Source organism: Pteronotus mesoamericanus, unplaced genomic scaffold (assembly GCF_021234165.1).
Source record: "Pteronotus mesoamericanus isolate MK-2021 breed Mesoamerican mustached bat unplaced genomic scaffold, CSHL_Meso_final scaffold_476, whole genome shotgun sequence".
NCBI lineage: Eukaryota > Metazoa > Chordata > Mammalia > Chiroptera > Mormoopidae > Pteronotus > Pteronotus mesoamericanus.
In genome coordinates, this window is record NW_026555318.1 from 368,246 (window position 1) to 388,980 (window position 20,735).

Genomic DNA, 20,735 nt, shown 5'->3' on the forward strand with positions numbered 1-20,735 from the left:
CCCTCCCTCAGTCGTTCTGGTTCTCCGTCGTCCTCTCTTCTCTCCTTTCCACCCTCTGTCCTCTCACCTCCCCCCTTCCCCAGCCTCTCTTTCCTAGCACGCGCTGCTTTCCCGGACCCCGCGCAAGCGCGCGCCTCAGCCTGGCTGCGAAAGGGCGGGGGTAGAGAGCCTCCAGCCACCGGGAAATACCCTGAATAACCCAGGGCTGGCAAGGACCGTGGTCGCAGGGGAGGGGGAAGGGAGGTCGTGAAAAGATCCAAGGGTGGCGGATGCCTGGAAATGGGGAGAAGAAGCAAAGATTCTAACATTTTCCAAAGGCAAATTACTAATATGTTCCAAGCACCTTGCTCGGCACCCTGATAACCCTGTGAATTTAGCATTTTCACCTCTCACTCCAGTTAGCAGATGAAAATCCCGAAGCTCAGGTCAAAAAAACTTACAATCGCACAGGTAGCTAGCAAATGAGGATATTCCAAAAAGTCATTCTTTTTCTACTGAGATAAAATTTTTTTTTTAAGAAGGGTGGAATGGGAAAGTTAGGTAGAGAGGAGCCCACAGACCCTAACACCCTCTGCCCTTTTGTTCCCTCTCCCCGCCCCTTCCTTCCTGTCCCATGAGTTTAACTTCTCTCCCCGGTGGCTATACCTCAGAAACCAACAGAGATGGGGACCGAGCCCGCAGAACAGGTGGGAGTGGGGGCAGGGAGGGAAGGATTACAGAGAGGGAGGGGAAGGTGAAGGGATGGGGTTCCACACCTGGCAACAGGCCTCTGCCATGCTGTGATCTATCCAGGATTCCCGGAGCCATTTGGGATCAGGAACCCTCCAGATAAATGGGGCTGGTGACATGAGGGTGGGGTTTAGGGGCAGGACTGGAGCTGAAGGGAAGGGTGAGCTGACAGTAGAGGTCTAAGGTGCTAAAGGAAAACGTGAGCCCCAACGGCTGTAATGAGTAGTTCAGTGCTCCTCTACTGGAGGTAGAGGTGGTGGGTCTGGAGGGGAAAAGGCCATTGCGTCTGAGGCAAAGCCTGCACGTTGGCGTTCTCCCAGGAGAGGGCGCTGCAAGCGGAACAGACGCTCCAAGATTTATTAATAATACAAAACCTGGGTTTATGAAGAGCACAGATGCTTCACATCCATTATCTTCCTATTTCAAGCAATCCCTATTTCAAACAACCCTGCCAGGTGGTCTGGTCAGGATTTCTAATCTCTATATAACGTGTTGGGCAACTGAGATCCAGAAAGAGCAAGTGGCTTCCTCAAGGTCACCCAGAAAGCTGGAGGCAGAGGCAGGAGGGGTGCAAGGCAAGCCAAGGCCTGTTGTGGGTGTACTGGGGAGTTTGGAAAAGAGTTTGTGCCTTCTCCTCGCTTAGGAGGCGTGGTAGGAGGGGGAGGGGTGGGAAGAGAAGGATTCATAGTCTATCCTCTCGTCTTGCCCTCCCCAGGTCTCCTGGGGCCCCTATTCCTGGGACTATGAGGAGGCATACTCCGCTGAGCCGTTGCCAGAGCTTTGCCACAAAGCGGATGTCCAGGCCTTCGGTCGAGCTTTCCAATCCAGTGTCTCCCTGACGGTGGCTGCCCTGGGTCTGGCCGGCAATGGCCTGGTCCTGGCCACCCACCTGGCAGCCCGACGAGCTACCCACTCACCCACCTCCGCCCACCTGCTCCAGCTGGCCCTGGCCGACCTTCTGCTGGTCCTGACCCTGCCCTTTGCTGCAGCTGGGATTCTGCAGGGCTGGGGTCTGGGAAGTGTCGCCTGCCGTGCCATCTCCGGCCTCTACTCAGCCTCCTTCTACGCAGGCTGCCTCTTCCTGGCCTGTATTAGCGCTGACCGCTATGTGGCCATTACGCGAGTCCTCCCAGCTGGCGCTAGGCCCTCCGGGCCAGGCCGAGCACGTCTGGTCTCAGTCGTCGTGTGGCTGCTGTCGCTGCTCCTGGCACTGCCTGCTCTCCTTTTTAGCCAGGACGGGCAGTGGGAAGGCCAGCGGCGCTGCCGTCTGATCTTCCCAGAAGGCCTCACTCCGACGGTGAAAGGGGCGAGCGCGGTGGCCCAGGTCGTCCTGGGCTTCGTCCTGCCGCTGGGCGTCATGGCGGCCTGCTATGCGCTTTTGGGCCGCACGCTGCTGGCCGCCAGAGGGCCGGAGCGCCGACGCGCGTTGCGCGTCGTGGTGGCCCTGGTGGCGGCCTTCGTGGTGCTGCAACTTCCTTACAGTCTCGCCCTGCTATTGGATACAGTCGACCTACTGGCCGCCCGAGAGCGCAGCTGCCCTGCCAGTAAGCGCAAGGATCTGGCACTGCTGGTGACCGGGGGCTTGGCTCTCGCCCGCTGCGGCCTCAACCCGGTGCTCTACGCTTTTCTGGGCCTGCGCTTCCGCCAGGACCTGCAGAGGCTGCTTCGGGGTGGGAGCTGCAGCTCAGCGCCTCATCCCCGCGGCCGCTGCCCCCGTCGGCCCCGCCTTCCTTCCAGCTCGGCTCCCACTGAGACCCGCAGTGTTTCCTTGCGGGACAACTAAGGCTGCGAATTAGGAAGAGCGTGCGAGCTGAAGAAATGGATCTGGGAGGGTAGTGGGGAAGGGGCGTTCGTGGGGCTACACTGAAAAAGAGGTAGGAACCTACAAGAACTGCTTGTGTACTTTGCCGCATTAAATTGATAACATGGATATGAGATGCAACCCAACAACTGTTACTATTGAGTCCCTGACTTGGAAGTGATTTGTAGCAGGGCAGAGCCACGGGTGTCCCCTCCGCCCCTGCCCCACCTCCACCCCCGGGGCGCTGGGCTCGGGGTGGAAGGTGATGAGAGCCTGAGTGGGGGTGGGGGGGCTGCTGAACCCGCGAAAGCTCCAGGCACTGACGTCCCCTCCACCTCCAACGCTCTCTGCCGGCAGAGGTGAGGTGGGAAAGCTGCCAGGCGAGGAGGGGCGGGGGTGCCTCTTGAAATCGCTAAGGAAGAGCTTTCTAACAACCAGAGTGCTCTCCAGCAATGGCTGCCTGAGCAAGGACCGCGTTCGCGGCCTCTGGGATGTTCAGGCTGAGTCTGTCGGGGACTGCGTGTGCCTGTGTGCGGTGCGGGGACGGGGACGGGGTAGGAGATTCCCGTTTCGGGTGGGCTTGTGGATGAGATGACCATTTTACAGTCTCTTCTAAGGTTCTGCGGTGGAAAAGAAAAAAGAAGTAAAAAGTTGAGTCGGAGTTTTTCACCTTAGAGAAAAACCTAGGAGAGAATTCCAATTTGCAATTTTCCAAAGAGTCATTATCACGGGCGTGGTGGGGATGGAGGTGACTGCTGTTCTCAGTCTTCCCTGGGAAAGGGGTCAGAGGAAATGCACTGAGCCTGCCGGAAAGAGAGAGGTTAGAAGTCGGAAAGAACGCCCCTCCAACGAGGGCCTGGGATCCAGACGGGGAAGAGAGTATGTCGTCGTGGTATTTCCACCCCCAGGAAACCTTAGCGCAGGCCGCTCTCATCTGGGGCCGGGGCCAGGGCAGGATGGGCTGTAGAGACGGTCGCATTGATTCCTGGCCTTTGTTTCACACAATCACCACCGGCAGGATGGTGTTCACGTGCGACAACTCTCGCAGTTTAATATCCGGTCAGCAAAGCTGCCGGACCACTCCAGCCAGAAGTCTGCGGACCTGGGGCAAGAAGGGCGTGGCGTGGCGGGGAGGTCTCCAGGGAGGGGCTGGCCTGATGTCCCCGCCCTGTCCCGCCCAGCCCCGCTCGGACGAGCCTTCCGTCCCAGAGCTTCTGGCGGCTGAGATCGAAGCACAGCATCTAGGGACCGTGAGCTTCGGAATGCGCGGAGATGGCACCGACCCTCAAAATGCCGCCCACACCAGCCACGGGGGGGTTCACCTGGAACCCTCCACCAGCCGACCGAGGAAATCGCCGCTGAGTCAGCAACGCTCGCGCGCGCCCGCTGTCGCCCCGGCCCCCCCGCCCCGTCCGCGGCCCCGCCCCGGGTTAACCCCTCTCTACACAGAACCTCAGGATAGTCACCCTGAGAGGCCTCCACTCTGCCCGAAGATTGCAGAATTCCCTAGAATCCCAAGTCGCTCTCCCTACTGGAGTTCAGTGAGCTCTGCGCTCTAAATTAGATTTCTTTACTTCAAAAAGGAGGTGACTCATGTCGAGGAACTGGACTTCATCCAGGGGCGGAGAGCCTCCTCCAGAGCTGTGCCTGGCGCAGGTAGCCAAGGCTCTTTCCTTGCTCAGGGACTCTGGGACCTTGCGCAGGGGTTCAGAGGGCAGCAGTCGGAGCCTGCTGCCTCGATGCCCTATGCCCTTCGTCTTCCGAAGCGTCTTAGGAGGCTTCTTTTTAATCTGTAGGTTGGTGAGCCAAGAGTTAAAACAAGAGCTTGAGGGCGGGCTTCCGTGACGTCATTAGCACTCCGCGTCGGACCTCAGAGACGGGGGCGTGACTAACTTCGCACAGCTCCCTCCCTCCCGAGTCCCTTGCCCCTCCCCGCTGTCAACGAGCCAGAGGCACATGATGCCACCCGCCGCCGTTTCAGTAGCTTGATTGGTGGCCGCGCCCAGCGCCAGGCACAAGGATTGGGCGGAGGAGGCTGTGACGAAAATTGGACCTTGCCCAGAAGAAGGGAGGAGAGAAAGAAGGGAGGGGCTAGAGGGGAGGGGATTTGGGAGGCGGGGTCCCGGCGCTGTGCTCGCGCCCCTAGCGCGCCAGTCCCGGGGCTGCAGGGAGCGCAGCGCGCGCAACCCGGGCCCCGGCCACCGGACGCTCTACCGGACACGACCCTCCCTGAAGCTTGGACAGCTGCCCACCTTGGACACTGCTCTGGACACTGCCCCACACAGGGCTGGACACTACAACGGACACTACTTCCCAGCTCCGGACATTGCTCCGTCCTCCCCCCTGGGCCCTGGACGCCTTTACCCCTCCCCCTTCGGGGGCCCAGACACTTAGCCCCCCGCAGGCTCTAGCTACCAACCCCTGCACCCCAGCTCCAGACACTGCCTCCTCCCTGTCCCCTTCTCCCTTCCCCTCCACCCGCCTCGTCTTTCCACCGATTGGGTCGGAGTCCCGCCAGCTCCTCCGACCCCCTGCAGCTTGGCCCCGGCTGCCCAAGCCCCCATCCCCCGGCTGCTCGTCCGGATGCCTCTCCCCGGGGGATTGTGGTGGCTACTCTGCTGCCGTCGAGGCTTTACTCTTCTGCACCGGGACTACGGGGACGGCGAACTTAGCGGGGACGGGGACGAGGACGAGGACGAGGAGACCTTTGAGCTACGGACCCCGAGTCCAGCGGGCGGCGGGAGGGTAAGTCCCGGCGGCTTGGAGACTTGTCTCGATCCCTCTCACTACCACCGGCCGTCACGCCTGATCCTGCTCCAGCTCCAGCCAAATGCCGCGCTCTTGGCAGGCTGGGGACGTGGGAGAGGTTTCTGCCCGGGGGCCAGAAGCCCCCGGGAGCTCAAGGAGCAGCCCGACTTGGATGTGCCTGTGGGCCTCGCGCCGCACGCTGGGCGCTGTCCACCTGCTGGGGGCCCTGAGGCAGGGAGGCGTCACGCGTGGCCCGACCTGGCCCTGCCTCACCCTTCCCCGCCGGGCCCGCGTCCCATCCCATCTCCTTCCGCCTCCGCCAGCGCCGAGGAATGTGGTGAGGCCGGCTGGGCGGCTCGGACGCCTGGGTCCGCTCCATTCCCAGGTTGTGAGCGCTGAGCGCTGGGGCCAGATGCGGGAATTCCCGCCTCAGGGACCTGGGCAAGGGGGAGAAGGCATCCTCAGATCGGGGTCCGTGGCGGGGACTCCATGGAGAGGGCGCTGGGAGCCACAGCTCTTGGAGGACCCCTCGTCATTACCCTCAGGACAGAACTCTCGGCCCTCCCTGGTGAGCCTCCTGGGGAATCCCGGAGGGGATGGTGAGGGACACTCGTCTCCCCGGTTTTGTCAGATCTCCTCGTGGGGAAACTGAGGTACCACTGGTGTGGGAGGGCTCCATCCCCTGACGTCCCCTCTCTGATTCCCGGGCAGACAGGGCAACCAGATTCCCCAGGTCTGTGGCCTGGGTCAGGCTCCCATCCCCCACTCAGGGGTCCCCAGCAGGCCTGGTGGCTCCGTGCCCGGGTAGGGCGGGCTGCACCGCCGGGGCCGGCGCCAGCACCTGGCGGAGGCGGAGGGCGGATAAATATAGAGGGGGGGGGCAGGGAGGGAAGCAGGGGACTGCGATTAGGGGAGTTGGTCTGAGAGTGGTCAGCACCTGCCCTCCGTGGCCGTGTGGCTAAGAACCCCTGTCAGATCCTCCAGAAAATCCGTGGATCTTTGCCTTAGGAGTGCACAGGACCCAGGCGTCCTCAAGCTTCCAGGCCGGTCAGGGTCGGCCCTGTGAACCAGGCCACTGCCTCCCTCATGCTCCACCTCCACCCCCCTTCCCGGAGCTTGGGGACAGGTGTCCCTGGCCCCCCTCCCCCCACCTCCCCCTGCTGGCTTCAGCAGTCTGCCCGCAATGGGACGATGGCACAGTTCCTGCCTGACCTGGCTCCTGGACGGGTTTGTGGCCTCTCTCAGACCCCAGTCTACAGTTGACATTCTAGGGCAAGGGGGAGCAAATTCCCCTGCGGCACCTCCCTCTGAGAGTGTGTGCCATTCCTGCGCCTGGCCAGCCCTTCCTGAGCCCCAGCAAACGGGCAGGGTCGCTGTTTACATTGAGTCTCAGGGTTGTCTGTGGGGAGGCATAAGAAGCTCTTGGAAAAAGCCCTACACCAAAGGGATCCCTCTCCCCCTCATTCATCTCTGTGCCCACCTCCTGCCTGCCTGTCAGGCAAGGAAGGGACCATGAGGGAGAGGGGGCTACTTTGAACCTGCGAGAATGAGAAGGGACTTCATCCACTTCCCCCTTTTCAAAGATCAGGGAGCTAAAGCCCAAAAGCAGAAGAGGACTTGCAAAGTTCCTCCCCTACTTCCCTGGGAAGTTAGTGCTGGAGCTGGTACTAGAACCCCAGTCTCCTGACTCCCTGCTCAGTGCTCTTTCCCCCCTACCAGACCCCTGATTGCATCTTCACAGAGTAACAAAGGGTAACAGAGACAAGGCTTTTTAGCTCTGGCATTTCAGTAGAGACTGATGGGAGGGGCGATGCCAGGGTTTCAGCTTGCTCCTCCCAGTCAGGACCCGACTACTTGATTCCTCAGTCCCCTGAGCAACGCTGTCCTGGGGACAGAAGCCACGGGCATCCTTCCGATCCCGAGCCTGTTTCCCCAGGGCCCACTGGACGTGACGCTGACTCAGCCTGTGAGGAGTGTGCCCATCGCAGACAGGTGAGCTCCTCCTCCGCGTCCCATGGCCTGGAGACCCCAGCCCGTTCCAGGACCCCCATCCTAGCCGCCTTCCCTCTCGCGATTGTGCAATAAGGGAGAGTCCTTACGCCGGACGCTGTGGTTTGGCTAGGGTCCCAAGGGGGCGGTCCGGCTGGGGGCGCCAGGAGGAAGGGGGGGGGGTCCGGGCTATTTTTGGTGCGAGGTCAGACCGGCCCAGCGGTTCCCACAGGCTGGGGGAGGGGTGCCTAGCCCGGGAGCAGGCACCCCTCGCAGTCTGGGGAACCCCTATTGAGGAGCCCCCTGGAGGCGGGGTGTAGGACCCGCAGCCTCGCCCAACCCTTTCTCCGCTCTGGCCCAGGCTGCAGAGCTGGGAGGAGACCCGGAGTCTCATCCCGGAGAAGGGGCTGCTGGAGGACGACACGGATGTCGTCGTGAAAGGTGAGGACCCACCTTATGTACTTTGGAAGCCCCCCAGTCCCAAGCCTTCAGGGAGTAATGTCTTCGCCTGATGATCCTTTCTCCCCAGGTTGGCTGTACCGCGAGACCCGCGGACGAGGGGCGCGGCCCTGGCTGCCCCCGCGCAGGGCCTGGTTCGTGCTCACCCGGGACTCCCTGGACCAGTTCAGCAGCAGCGGGAAGGGGGCGCGGCGCCTCGGGAGCCTGGTTCTCACCAGCCTGTGCTCTGTGACCGGCCCGGAGCGCAGGCCCAAGGAGACCGGTGAGACCTTGTGGGGACTCCCCTACCTCCTTGGGCAGGAGCCCCAGCCGGCCCTGATTGCCCTCCGTGGCCTCTCTTTCCCCCAGGTTTGTGGTCAGTAACCGTGTCTGGCCGGAAGCACAGTGTAAGGCTCTGCTCCCCGCGACAGGCCGAAGCAGAGCGCTGGGGGGTGGCGCTGCGCAAAGTCATCGCCTCCAAAGCGCCGCTGGAGACACCCACCCAGCTGCTGCTCAGGGACATTCAGGTATGCGAGAGGGGGGAACTCCTTCGAGAAAGAGGAGGGCTGTGGGCCCAGCAGCTTTCTGGATTCAGGAGGAGCCCCCTTCTCCATCACTGCGACCCTTCCTCTGGCCTCTAGGAGAGTTGCGGGGACCCCGAGGCCGTGGCCCTCATTTACCGGCGGAACCCCATTCTGAGGCACACCAGTGGAGCCTTGTACGCCCCACTCCTGCCCCTGCCCTATGGGGTCAGCGCCCCAGGTGAGTGGCCCAGTCCCTTGACTGGGGGATCTGAATGCTTCACCCGACAGAGACCTAGGAGAGTCCTCAGGGGACCTACCCAGCCCCTCACTTTTTAAAGGATGAAGCTGAAACCGGAAGCTGACCAGACTGGTACCCTGGGTGGTGGGGTAGAGAGCCAAGACACACACAAAAAGTTCCCCTTTGACCTTCTTTTCTGACTACTGCTGTTCCTTCATGATTTTTTACCCTGTCTTCTATTCTTTTACTATGTTTTTAAGACCATGCCATACTACCTTTACAAGCGGTGGGAAAGCCACCACTTTGGAATAATGTGCTGGCCTCATCCAGCTGTATTTCTTCCCAAATGGGGTTAGTGATGGCCCCAGATCCTAAAGCTAGAGGATTAAGGGGAGGTGGGAGAAGAACTCTGGTTTTCTGACTCCAAGCCCAGCCTGTTTTTTGACCTGTAGTAGTGGCTCTCTGTACCCATGATGGAATCTGGGTTTGAACCTATGTCCTTTACTCTGTCCCTCTTTTTGACTGGAAGCGCTGTAGCAGATCCAGAGGGGGCAGTTCCTGGGAGGCAGGGATTGAGAGTTTGGCTCTGTGGGGACCATTGCTTTCCCTTCACTCTTCCTGTCGTTCGTGCTCTCCCCCCCCCCCCTTGCCACCCTCTGTCCCCTTATATTCCCTCTGACCTCCCCTGGTTCATGCCTTCCTCCCAGGGCCCAGCTCCGTGTCCCCTCTCCAAACCGTCCCTCCGCCCCCACCCTCCCGCAGGTCCTGGCTACGCACCCTTGCGCGAGGAGGCGGTACGGCTGTTCTTGGCGCTACAGGCCCTGGAGGGGGCGCGGCGCCCCGGGCCCCTGATGCAGGGTGTACTTCAGACCTGCCGGGACCTGCCCGCGCTTCGCGACGAACTCTTCCTGCAGCTGGCTAAGCAGACCTCGGGCCCCGCGGGTCCCCCCGGGTTCCCCGCTACCCAAGACCCCGCGGCCCTACGGTACTGGCAGCTCCTCACCTGCATGAGCTGCACCTTCCGGCCTGGGGGAGCTGTACGAGGTCACCTCCTGGGCCATTTGGAGAGGTGAGAGGGCGGGGAAGCGACAGGGCTGGGAGAGAATGACAGGCCTTTGGAAAGGGTTTGGCAGATGGAGAACTTAGACCCAGAGAAGGAAAGGGACTGGCCCAAGGTCAGGGTCACTGCTAATACAAAGGTACAATGCCTTGGTAGGAATTACAGGATCATATCTCACTTGCCCGCGGAGGAATTACAAAAAGGCGCCCCCTTTGGGCAGAGAAACAATCAAAGGGTGCTTTTCTTCGAGGCTGATACAGTCCAGCGTCAGGGCTTTTAGGTTGGAAAGCGGCAGCGGCTGGATTTTGGATTTCAACCCGAAGGAGGACCTTGGAGACTTTGGGAATTGGGAGGGGCATTTAGGAGAGCGCTTCCAGGAGCCTTAAAAAGTAATTCAGCTCCGTGCAGAGCTCCAGGGGTAGATTCAGAAGAACCTGTCCCGGCCTTCAAGTTGGAGGGGTGGGAATCGAAGAGATGAAATAAACTATGAAATAAGAATGTGAGAGGGAACGGGAGGAGGAGAACCCTCCGAGCACTGATCTTCGGGTTCCTCCTAACCCAGGACGGAGCAAGCGCTCCCGGACTCGGAACTGGCGGAATACGCTCGCTTCATCCGCAAAGCCCTGGGCCGGACGCGCGGCCGAGAGCTAGTGCCGTCGCTGGCAGAGATTTCCGCGCTGAGCCGGCGGCAAGAGCTGTTGTGCACCGTGCACTGTCCGGGGGCTGGTGCCTGCCCTGTGGCCATAGACTCCCACACCACGGCAGCGGAGGTAAGGCCAGAGAAAGACCACTGCAACTTCAACCTTTTCCTCTCAGCTTCCCATGCCCAGCTCTCCTGGTGCACGGACCCGAGGTCTCCCCCGGCCTGAGAGTCATCATTTGGGTGAAGGGTGTGTGTGGCAGACCCGAAAGACCCCTTCAATTGGGTCAGCCCCTCCAGAAATCCTGACCCTCTTCTCACCGCTCTTCCCCCTCCAGGTTGCTCGGGAGCTAGTGGGGCGGCTGGGCTTGGCTCGAAGCCGCAACGCTTTCGCGCTGTACGAGCAGCGAGGGGCCCAGGAGCGAGCCCTGGCTGGGGGGACTCTCGTGGCCGACGTGCTCACCAGGTTTGAGAAGTAAATGTCCAGCCCCACCCCTGCTCTCCGTTAGCCCATCTTCCCCAGCTTCCGTCAGTCCCTAAGCAAACATTTATTAGGAGCGCTTGCCACTTGCCCTGAATAGCGACGACGTTTGCTGGTTCCGAGATGGACTCCTGCCCACCAGTGCTTTGCAGTCGAGTTTCTAGGCTCCTCTCGGCCGTCCGCTGAGCCCTGGCCCCGCCCCGAACATCTGGCCCCGCTGCGCCCCAGCCCTGGGGGATGGGGGCTGCCTTTGAGTCGCTTAGCGCCTGGTTCTCGAATGCAGATTGGCGGCGGAGGAAGCCGGGCTGGAGGACTCGCCCGACTCCGGTTGGAGGCTGTGCCTACGCCTTCACGGACCTCTCCACCCCGAGGGGCTGTCTCCAGACGGTCACGAACTGCCTTTCCTCTTTGAGCAGGTGAGGATCTCCAGCATCCACGCCCCACCCCCAAAAGACCCCCGAGCCGGCATTTCCTTGCTGGACCATCGCATTTCGGCGTGTGGCGACCCCGTGGGAGGCTTTACTTGAAACCAGACCTCAGATTCCTCGGCGCGAGGTGTTTTCACCTCGGCCCGTGCCCCGCAGCCGCTTCAGCCTGTGCGGCCGCCGCTGCCTCGTTGACTCCCGGTGCCTTCCCCGTAGGCTCACGCTCTGCTGCTGCGCGGCCGGCCTCCCCCGCCCGACGACACGCTGCGCGCCCTGGCGGCGTTGCGCCTGCAGAGCCTGCACCGAGACTTCTCCCCGCGGGCGCCTTTGCCGCGCCTCGACCGCTTGTTGCCGCCTCCGGCCCCGCAGCGTGAAGACCCTCCCCGCCCGATCCCCAGGCCTCCCCCATCCGCCGCCCTGCTGGCCAGGGCAATCTGGAGCTCGGGCCTGGCCAAGAGGCGAGCGGAGCGGGTCCGGCGCGGCGGGGCGGGCAGCACCGCGGGAAGCGTGGCCCGAGAGGGAGGAGGTGGCGCCGGCATGGCGGCTGCTGTGCTGGGCGGCTGGAAGCGGCTACGGGGCATGGGCCGAGCTGAGGCCATGGCTGCCTACCTGGCTCTGGCGGCGCAGTGTCCAGGGTTCGGCGCTGCTCGGTATGAAGTTCTGGAGCTGAGCACGGTGAGGGGGAAAAGGGAGAAGGGGACTCTGGTGGCCCAAGCCCCACACCTTTGCCCCAGAGCCAGAGGCCCCCACTGTGGGTCAGTTCACTCCCTACACCCACCACAGCTGCCCGTCTCGGACCCCAGGAGTCACTGGCCCTTGGGTTCTCACGTCTCTGGAGCCTTAGCCCCCTCTCCACACATGCACCGTGGATCCTTAGGGGGACTGGGAAACTGCCTGCTCGTAGCTGTCTCCTCCCACCAAAAATGATGCTGCAGGGTCGGTCCCCTATTGTACCCTCACTCTGACTGTCTGTCCCCAGGAGGCTGGCGGGGGTGCTCCACAGAAGCTATGCCTGGGCCTGGGAGCCAAGGCGATGTCCCTCTCCCGACCCGGTGAGACCGAGCCCGTCCACAGTGTCAGCTATGGTCACGTGGCCGCCTGCCAGCTAACGGGCCCCCACACCCTGGCATTGAGGGTGGGAGAGAGCCAGCTCCTGCTGCAGAGTCCCCAGGTGAGTGGAAGGAGGCGTATGGAAGGAGGAAGGAGGGAAAGGCTGTTAAGAAACTTCGATTAAACCCTGAGCATGGGCCAGGCACAGCTCTAGGCACTGATGATCCGACAGTGATGACAGACAAGCTCAAGCTTAATGCTGCGAAGTGTAGTGTGGCAGGAGGTGGCCATAGCATTAGGTAAGATGGTCAGGAAAGCGTCCTCGAAGGAGGCGATATTTAACCTAGCCATGGGTGGCTCTGGGGGAACGGCATGCCAGGTGGAAAGAGCTGCAAGTGCAAGGCCCCTGAGATAAGAACAAACTGAGCTTACTAGAGGAGCACAAATAAGGAAGTGTGGCAGGCACATCGTAAGTGAGGGAGTGATATTGTGAAAGGGCAAGTTGTAGGGGGCAGCACATGCAAGGCCCTGGTAAGGAGCCTGGGTGGAGGATGAGACAGGAGAGCCAGTGGCCACTGTTGCATCCTGACCTCTGCCCTCTCTTAGGTGGAGGAGATCATGCAGCTGGTGAACGCTTACTTGGCTAACCCCTCCCCTGAGAGGCCCCGCGGCAGCCTGTCTCCTCCAAGCCAAGACCCGCCAGACACCTCCTCTCCCAGCCAGCACCCGGGCCTGGACGAGCCCCAGGGACAGTCTGGCTGCTTGGGGCAGCTGCCGAAATGAGCCTGCCAAGAGGTCACGACCTCCCTCCCGTCTCCAGCCTGGATCTGGACTGCTCTGAGATTTGAGGGAACCATGGACACTTTTAGCCCTGCAGGGACAGGGCACACCCCATACCCAAGGGCTGCAATGGGTGCAGACAATTTTCTAGTTTGTTTCTTAATTTATTTGTAGAAGAGAAGCAAAAAAAAAAAAAAAAAAAAAAAATCCTTATTTACACAAACTCTTCCTGTGGGAGTGTTGTCAGTGGGACAAGTTGGAGCCCCATAGGTCAGAGCTCCACCCCTGGGACGCCCACACTCTGGGCTTTTACCAGCACCGAAGGGAGTCTGGACACCACAGGGCTCCACCCTCCTTGACTGACTAGATTTAACCTCCTCCTGGCCAGTATGCTGCCATTGGGTGGCGGGTGGAGTAGAAAAGAGGGCAGCTGTGGAGGCTGGCAACTACTTACCCTCTCTTCCCCACTGAGTGGCAAAGCGGTAGCCTCCCGGTGAGCAAGTCCTCAGGACTGGCTCCACCCGGTTCCTACTCTGGTGTCTAGCTGGGAGGGCCCATCTTTGGTGTGCCTGCTGCTTTGGGCCCGGAATGGAGAGAAGCCTGGGGCAGGATTAGATGCAGAAATTTTTCTGGCGTGGGTAAAGAGCTTGTCAGGATGGGCTCAGCCCTGCTCCTGAGTTCCTGCTTTATTGGATTGAACGGGGTAGAATTCCTGAGGATCTATACTGCGGGGCCCTGGGAATCCTGAGTCCCAGCCTTCCTGACCTGCTTAGAATGCTGGTCTTTCAGTAGTCATCAAACCTCATCTGTGATGCAATGTGCGTAGAGGAGGCTGGGGCAATATTGATCCACCCTGGGGAAGGAACTTAGGCATGGAGGAGATAGCAGACCTCAGTACTCAATCTTCTGTAGTCTTGAAAGTAGAGCTAATTCCAGTAAAACGGCCTCATTCTAGGCAAGGGATGTCTGTGGAAACAGTGGATACACTAAGACTTGGACTAAGTGGCCACTCTGCCACCACATGCCAGAGCACTGGGAAGGAACATGAAGGGCCCTTCATCATCCTCATAGTCAGAGACCAAGCCCTGATTACATTCACAACCAAGCTTTATTACTTTACTAGAGGTAAACAAGCATATCAAGGGTTAGGGCAGGGAAGGGGAGGCGCGTGGGTAGCTCCTAGGCTGGAGATGAACCTGAAAGAGTTGCTGGTGCGGGGAATTTGGGACAGAGGAATCAACGGGCATGATGGGAACAATGCTCATTGTCCAGGGAGAGTAGTGGGAGGAAGTCACTGCTCCTGGGTGCCCCAGGAGATGTAGTCTGGCCGCGTGGCTGCGTGGTACTCATCGATGAGCTCCTGTACAACCTCCCTAGACCTGTCCAGCTCATCGAAGTTCTCCTTGAAGATGTCCTCCTTGCGGAATTGCTCCAGGAAGGCCTCACGCTTCCGCAGCTTGTCGTACTGCTGGCAGGAACTTTCAAAGAGCTGAAAGAGAAATCTCCATGATGGGAGCCAGTGCAGGACAGGGGGCGTTGGAATAGACGGGGGGAGAACGATGAAGGGGCAAGTGGAACAGAGTGGCCAAAGACGGCCAGGAGACTAGCCTCACCGAGGAGATGCTGGTGTGGTTGGCCATCATGAGCCCGCTGACCCGGTGGGCAGAGGGCAGGTAGGGAGACTTCCTCGACAGCGCCACCTGGATGCTGGCCGGGCCCCAGGGGATGAAGTTGGCCAACTTCCGTTCCCGGATCCTCTGCAGGCTCTTGTGGACCTGCGGTGGGCACAGGGGTGGTGGTGGTCGCCTCTCCTCTACCCCTGCCGTTCCAGGGGTGGAACGAAGGGGCCTCACCTACCTGAGTGGGGTCCACCTCCCCCTGGATGATGTTGAGGATGGCGATGTAGCAGTGGTTGGTCTGGCGGTCCCGGCCGGTGGACACCATCACGTTCTTGGGCTGCAGCAGCCGCCTCATGACATCCAGGACCGTGGTCTTCCTCACACTGGCCACCTGAGGGGGGAGAGGGCCACAGGGGCCAGGCAGGACTCAGGGCGCGGTCCACGGAGGCATGGACAGAGAAGAGCCGGCAACACACGCCCCCCACCAGTTTGGGGCAGTCTGGTCTCTCTGGGCGGCGGTGTCTTTAGATTGATGTCTGGCCTGAGCCTCTGCTGTGGGGTCGGCAGCCTTAGCCATCCTCAGCTCGGCGAACTCGTGCCCCTGTGCGGGAGCCTAAGAAGGTCCCGTGCAGCCCAGGCCCGGCAGGGAGCCACAGGCCCGGCAGGGAGCCACAGGCAGCAAGGAAGTCGTCCGGTCTGCGCCAGCCCCTGAGCACAGAGCCTCCTGGGCCAGCAGGGAGAAGGGAAAGGCTAGGTCGGGCCTCCCGGCCCAGGGGCCGGCGGGCCCGGGACACCGAGGGCTCTTCTTACCGACTGGTCCGTGGTGAGGGGGGTGTAGCCAGTCATGAGGAAGTGGAGCCGTGGTGTGGGGATGAGCGAGGCGATGAGGCCGATGAGGTCGTTGTTCATGTAGCCAGGGTAGCGCAGGGTGGTGGTGCTGGCTGACATGATGGTGGACACCTGAGCACAGGGATGCCATGTCATGCTTTTTGCCTCGGGGGACCTCCCTTCCCCAGGTGGCACTGCAGCAAGAATGGGCTCCAGTCCAAAGGAGCCCAGGAGTGATGGCTCACCAGCTGGTTGATCTGGGAGAAGGACGGGTTCTGGATGTGCAGGCGGTCTGTGGCGATCCGGTTCAGGGCTGTGTTGTCCAGCACCACCTGGGGGGGACAGAAGAGGGTCACGGCACCTTTTTGAGGAGAAAGGAGGCAGAGAAATAAGTTATTAGCTTAGCCTCCTTCTAAACTCCAAAACCGGGAAGTGTGTTAATTTAATAGGAAAGTACTGTGTCTAGGGTCTCATGAGACACCTTTCTATCATCCAGTGCAGTAAACAAATATTGATTATTCCCATGAGCCATGCATGCACTGTGCCTGACTCTGGAGATACCAAAGAGAGTGAGCTGGCATGGCCTTCCCCTCACCACGTCTACAGACTAGTGGAGGGAGATTCACATTAAATATAAAACAACAGAAAAGTATAGTTACAGCCTGAAATGTGCACAAAGGCATTTGACTTGGACTTGCGCGGTCAGGAAGGTTTATGCCAAGAAAGTGACCTTTGGGTTGAAATTTAAGCATGAGTAGGTATTAAAGAGGCTAAATGGGGACATATGGAGGACTGTAAGCAATTTGGGATCAGGTACTTATTTCATAATTTGGGCCACCAGGCGTGGTTTCGTTAGTCCTCTTGTTTTCTTGGCTGGGGTTCAGGAAGGGCGGATGTATGTGTCTCACTGGTTTGGAGAGGTGGACCCAAGTCCCCCACCTCCTCCTCTATGCTCACCACACAGTCTGCGTTCTGGGTCAGCCTCTTGAGTGTGAGCAGTGAGTTGTAGGGCTGGACCACCACGTCACTCATCTCGTCCTGGTTGGGAAACACTGAGTATGTCTGCACCAGCTTCTTGGGGTACCTGGAAGTGAGGAAGGGGGACAGGAGAAGGTAGCATAGTGAACTGAAGGGCTATCATCACTGTTCATCTCTGTCTTCTCGAGGGATAACAGGGGCCATTCCTTTCCAAGTGCCACATTACAAAAGGATTTATATAAGAGGGCAGAAGTGAGTCTTCTGAGCACAGGAGCCAAAAAGGATAAGCCTAAAGCATCAAACCCTGTAGGTCCCCTGGTCTCTCTAGGTGACCCCTCCTCCCCGCGCCTCCCCCCACCCCCGGCAGGAATTACTGCTTCCAAGATGTTCCCTAGGTGGCCAGGCTCTGTTCCTACCCACGACTCAAAGGGACAGGACTTCCAGTCCAAGAGAAAAAAAGTGATAAAAAACAAAAGACATGACCCAGGAGACTACGGCTAATACCTTCTCCCCAACCACAGGCTTACCTGTCATTCAGTCGCTCCAGGAGGTAGGAGCCCAGGCCAGAACCCGTCCCCCCAGCGATGGAGTGGCACAGCACAAAGCCCTGCATGGGGAGGGATGGAGAGGCGGTCGCCAGGGGTCTGGGGAGAGGCTTCGGGCTTGTCTCCTTCCCCACTCCCAACATGCTGCGACTCAAGCCTCCCTCTGTGTCCATCCAGGCTGAGGCTCCTTGGGAAGAATGACTCGTTTCTAAGAAGTTGATGCCATGCAGATGAGGCTCTCCTTGAAGACAAGGACTGCGCCTTATTTCCTTCAACATCTCCCATCTGATGCTCCGTAAATGAGTTTTGACTTGAATTACCCCCATCACACCAGCTGTTCAAGGCTCCCTGCTGGCCTTTCCCTGGCACTTTTCAACCTTTTTGTTTTTTCTTTTCTTCAGCGGGGCAGAACCTCACCTCTAGGCTGTCACTTCCATCTGCTTCTCGGTCTATGATGTCAAAAATATCTTCATGGATTTTCTCACCCTGCATAGAGACATGGGGAGGGAGGGTCAGGATGAAGGTTCTGGAGAGCATCTCTTTTCAGCACCAATAACTCTACTCAGGGACCCTGCTGCCATCCCTCTGGGAGAGCCTCAGCTGTGGGCCTCAACAGAAAAGCTACTTTGCAAATGGTCCGCAGTTTGCATAATCCTCTCCCTGGCTGCCCCGCTCCTTAGGGTATCCCTTTGTCTCCTATTGTTAATCGGGTCTAGTTCGATTCCCAGGCTGCTTGAGCCTGCCTTACCTAGGGGTGAGCGCATCAAGGGTCTCTGAGTTGGCCACCTGAATACCTGGGAGAATCCGCTGGCCCAGTTGTTGCCAGCTCCTCCTCCGTGCTCGGACAGGTAGATGTTCTCCGGGTTGTAGAGCTTGGCGTAGGGGGAGTTGAGGATGGAGTGGATCACCCGGGGCTCCAGGTCCAGCAGCACAGCCCTGGGGATGTAGTGCTCGTCGTCTGCCTGTCAACGGGGGCCGGGAGGGGGCCCACTCAGCTAAGGCCAAGCCCACCATCCCCCAACTCTGGCTCCCGCCTGCCCTCCCTCCTCCAGCCAGCCACCCTGGCCCCTCTGTCCAGAGGGGTTTCCCAGTACCAGGCCGTTGCTCTTCCCTTCAAGCCCCAAGTCGCTGGGAGCACCTGGTAGAAAAAGACGTCCTTGCGGTCGGTGCCCTCGGTGGCAAATTCCTCCACGATGCCCTCAGGGCTGATACCATGCTCCGCACACAGCTGTTTCCAGAACTCGAACCCAACTGGGGGATGGGGAGAGACGCCTGGGTCTGCTAGAGTCATAAGGCCCCCGAAGCCCAGGGTTAGGCTCACAGGCTGTCACACTCAGAGACTGGATCCAGGACGCCTTGTTTGGGAGCCGTGACAGCCCTGGGCTGGAGGCGCAGCTCAGCGTTTGGGGCTCGTTCATCATGCGCAGTAGGGCAGGGGTTCATGGGAAGGAACGGGGAGTTGGAGGATGCCAAGCACTTGGGTGGGACCCGAAAGGGCAGAACCGGAGACTGGAGGGCCCCGGCGCACGCTCGCTCACTCTGGTTGCCGCACTGGCCCAGCTGCAGGGTGATGATCTCCCGGGGCATCGCTCCTCAGACGCGGGCGTTCCAGCCCGGCCCGGCGGGAGTCACGACACAGACGAAAGCCTGGCAGCCGGACGCGCAGGACGTGGAGAGCGCGCTCTCTCTTCGTCTTTTGACGTGGGCGCTCGGTCTGCGCGTGTGCAGTGCAGGTCTCCCGGCGGCCGGCGGGCCGGGATGCCCAGGTTGGGCATCATTTCCACCAAAACACTTGCAGCTGGAAATCGGCACAGGCGCAGAGTGAGGCCACTCCCACTCCTGCTCAACATCCTAGCTCCGCGCCTGCGCAGCGAGACGAGCTGGGGCGGCAGGGTTGCGACTGAGGTGCAGGGGAGGCGGGCGGAGGGGCGGGGACAGCGGCCCAGATGTGTGGAGTCAGCTGCGCCGTGTGGGTAGGTGGGTGACTCTGCTAGATGGAAGGGCTGGATTCAAACCAATTTTCATTTCTAAATTTTTGTTATTTTTAAATTAAATATACCTAACATGAAAGTTACCATTTTAAACATTTTTAAATGTATCATTCTACGGCATAAAGTACATTCACATTATTTTGCAACCGATACCACCATTCATATCCAGAACTTTGTCATCCTTCCAAACTGAAACTCTGTGCCCACAAACAGTAACTCCCCATTACCATCCTACTTTCTGTCTCCATGATTTTGACTACTCTAGGTGTCTCATATAAGTGGGATCGTACAGTATTTGTCCTTTTGTATCTGGCTTATTTCAATTACCATAGTATCTTCAGGTTACTCTATGTTGTAGCTAGCGTCAGATTTTCATTGCTTTTTAAGGCTGTATAACATGCCATTGTGTGTGTGTGTGTGTGTGTGTGTGTGTGTGTGAGTGATAACGTTTTGTGTTTATCCATTCATCTGTATGAACACTGGGGATGCTTCCACATGTTAGCTTTGTGAATAGTTCTGCTATGAACACGGTTGGACAAATATCTGAGTCCCTACTTTCAATTCTTCGAGGTCTATACTGAGAAGTATAATTGCTGGGTCATGTGGTAACTTCATGTTTAATTTTTTGAAGGATTGCCATGCCGTTTTCCACAGGGCTGCACCATTTCACATTCCCACCAGCGATACACAAGGGTTCCAGTTTCTCCACATCCTTGCCAACGCTTGCTACTTTCTTTCTTTCTTTTTAATAATAGCCATCCTAATGAGTGGAAAAGTGGTATCTCATTTTGGTGTCTATTTTAATGTAAATTACAAAAAGTTTTAAACATACGAATATGACTTTGTATTTTTTACTATATATTTTTGTTTTTAAATTATATACCAATGGTATCAGAGTGTAACATGCTTTTCTAACCTGCATTTTTCACACTACATTAGATTTTTTGTAATTTAGCAATGTTGATATATGTAGACTTGCATGCTTCCTTTTAACTGCTTTATAGTATTTCATCGGATAAATAAAACCAATTTATTCTATTTCCACACAAGGGCGATTTGATTGTTTCCACTAATTCTCTTCCATCTCGAAGGAGTACAGGACTTCTTCGCTTGTGAACATGAAGGAAGATCTTTTCCCCTAGATGGTTTTCATTTCCCTATGCCCGCATCCATCCTTGGGTTATCAGATTTTAATTTTTGTCAATGCCATGGCTGCTCAATGTCTTTTGGTCGTAATTTCCAGTTATGATCACAAGTGGGGTTGACTTGATATTCTTTTGTTAGTGACCTTTCGGAATTACCTGTTCATATCCTTTGCCCACTTTTCTATTTATGCAGACAGAGTGACCCATCTTTTCCTTCTGTTCTGCCCTCGTTAAAGAAACCTTCCCCTTTCCCAGCATCATAAAGCTGAGTCTTTTAGGCCTTCCCCCAAAAGCCCCGTCGTGGCTTCGCTTGGTCCCTGTAGGTCTTTAGATCATCTGAACTTATTTGGAGGCCTTCTGTAAGAAGGGGGTCTACTTTATCTTTTCCATATGGACGGCCAATTGTCTCTGAACCAGTTACTGAAGTGTCGTCTCCCCCACACCTGGAATATTCCCAGCCCGCGCCCCGATGTGGGCCGCCTCCGACCCCTCTTCTACTTGGCTGCTCTGTGTGTCCCCGTCTGGATGGCTTTCCCTGGGGCTGCTGCAGATGCGCTGGCGAAAGCACCACTGCCAAGGGTCACGCTCAGCTGATAGTTTTTGTTTTCTTCTCTCTCTCTCTCTTTCTCTCTCTCTCTCTCTCTCAGAACTCCGCCGCCTTCCAGTGCAGGCCCTCGGCATCCTCTGGGCTTCTTTAGAAGGTTCTGGCTGCGCTATGCCCGCCCC

General features: G+C 58.5%; 3 protein-coding genes across 4 annotated transcripts; 2 read left to right on the forward strand and 1 right to left on the reverse strand.

The window, feature by feature from the left end:
• Positions 1-662: 662 nt before the first annotated feature.
• CCR10 (C-C motif chemokine receptor 10) lies at positions 663-2,564 on the forward strand. Its single transcript, XM_054593659.1, has 2 exons — positions 663-686; positions 1,445-2,564. The coding sequence occupies exons 1-2, from the start codon at positions 663-665 to the stop codon at positions 2,510-2,512; spliced, it is 1,092 nt and encodes a 363-aa protein (XP_054449634.1). The 3' UTR covers positions 2,513-2,564.
• Positions 2,565-4,671: 2,107 nt separating this feature from the next.
• Positions 4,672-13,110, forward strand: PLEKHH3 (pleckstrin homology, MyTH4 and FERM domain containing H3). Of its 2 annotated transcripts, none has more exons than XM_054593815.1 (13): positions 4,672-5,275; positions 7,215-7,270; positions 7,629-7,708; positions 7,797-7,988; positions 8,075-8,232; positions 8,347-8,467; positions 9,230-9,536; positions 10,090-10,297; positions 10,506-10,642; positions 10,932-11,064; positions 11,290-11,748; positions 12,053-12,244; positions 12,730-13,110. In XM_054593815.1, exons 1-13 carry the CDS (start codon positions 5,114-5,116, stop codon positions 12,904-12,906), a joined length of 2,382 nt encoding a protein of 793 aa, XP_054449790.1. In that variant the 5' UTR covers positions 4,672-5,113; the 3' UTR covers positions 12,907-13,110. The 2 variants fall into 2 exon arrangements, with proteins under 2 accessions (XP_054449790.1, XP_054449791.1); XM_054593816.1 differs by having other exon boundaries at positions 10,506-10,633.
• A 929-nt stretch (positions 13,111-14,039) lies between these two features.
• TUBG2 (tubulin gamma 2) lies at positions 14,040-18,679 on the reverse strand. Its single transcript, XM_054593790.1, has 11 exons — positions 18,412-18,679; positions 18,012-18,124; positions 17,668-17,835; positions 17,291-17,359; positions 16,856-16,935; positions 16,308-16,434; positions 15,596-15,682; positions 15,333-15,482; positions 14,761-14,913; positions 14,517-14,678; positions 14,040-14,392 (listed from the first exon to the last, which is right to left on the reverse strand). Exons 1-11 carry the CDS (start codon positions 18,458-18,460, stop codon positions 14,195-14,197), a joined length of 1,356 nt encoding a protein of 451 aa, XP_054449765.1. The 5' UTR covers positions 18,461-18,679; the 3' UTR covers positions 14,040-14,194.
• Between the last annotated feature and the right edge of the window lie 2,056 nt (positions 18,680-20,735).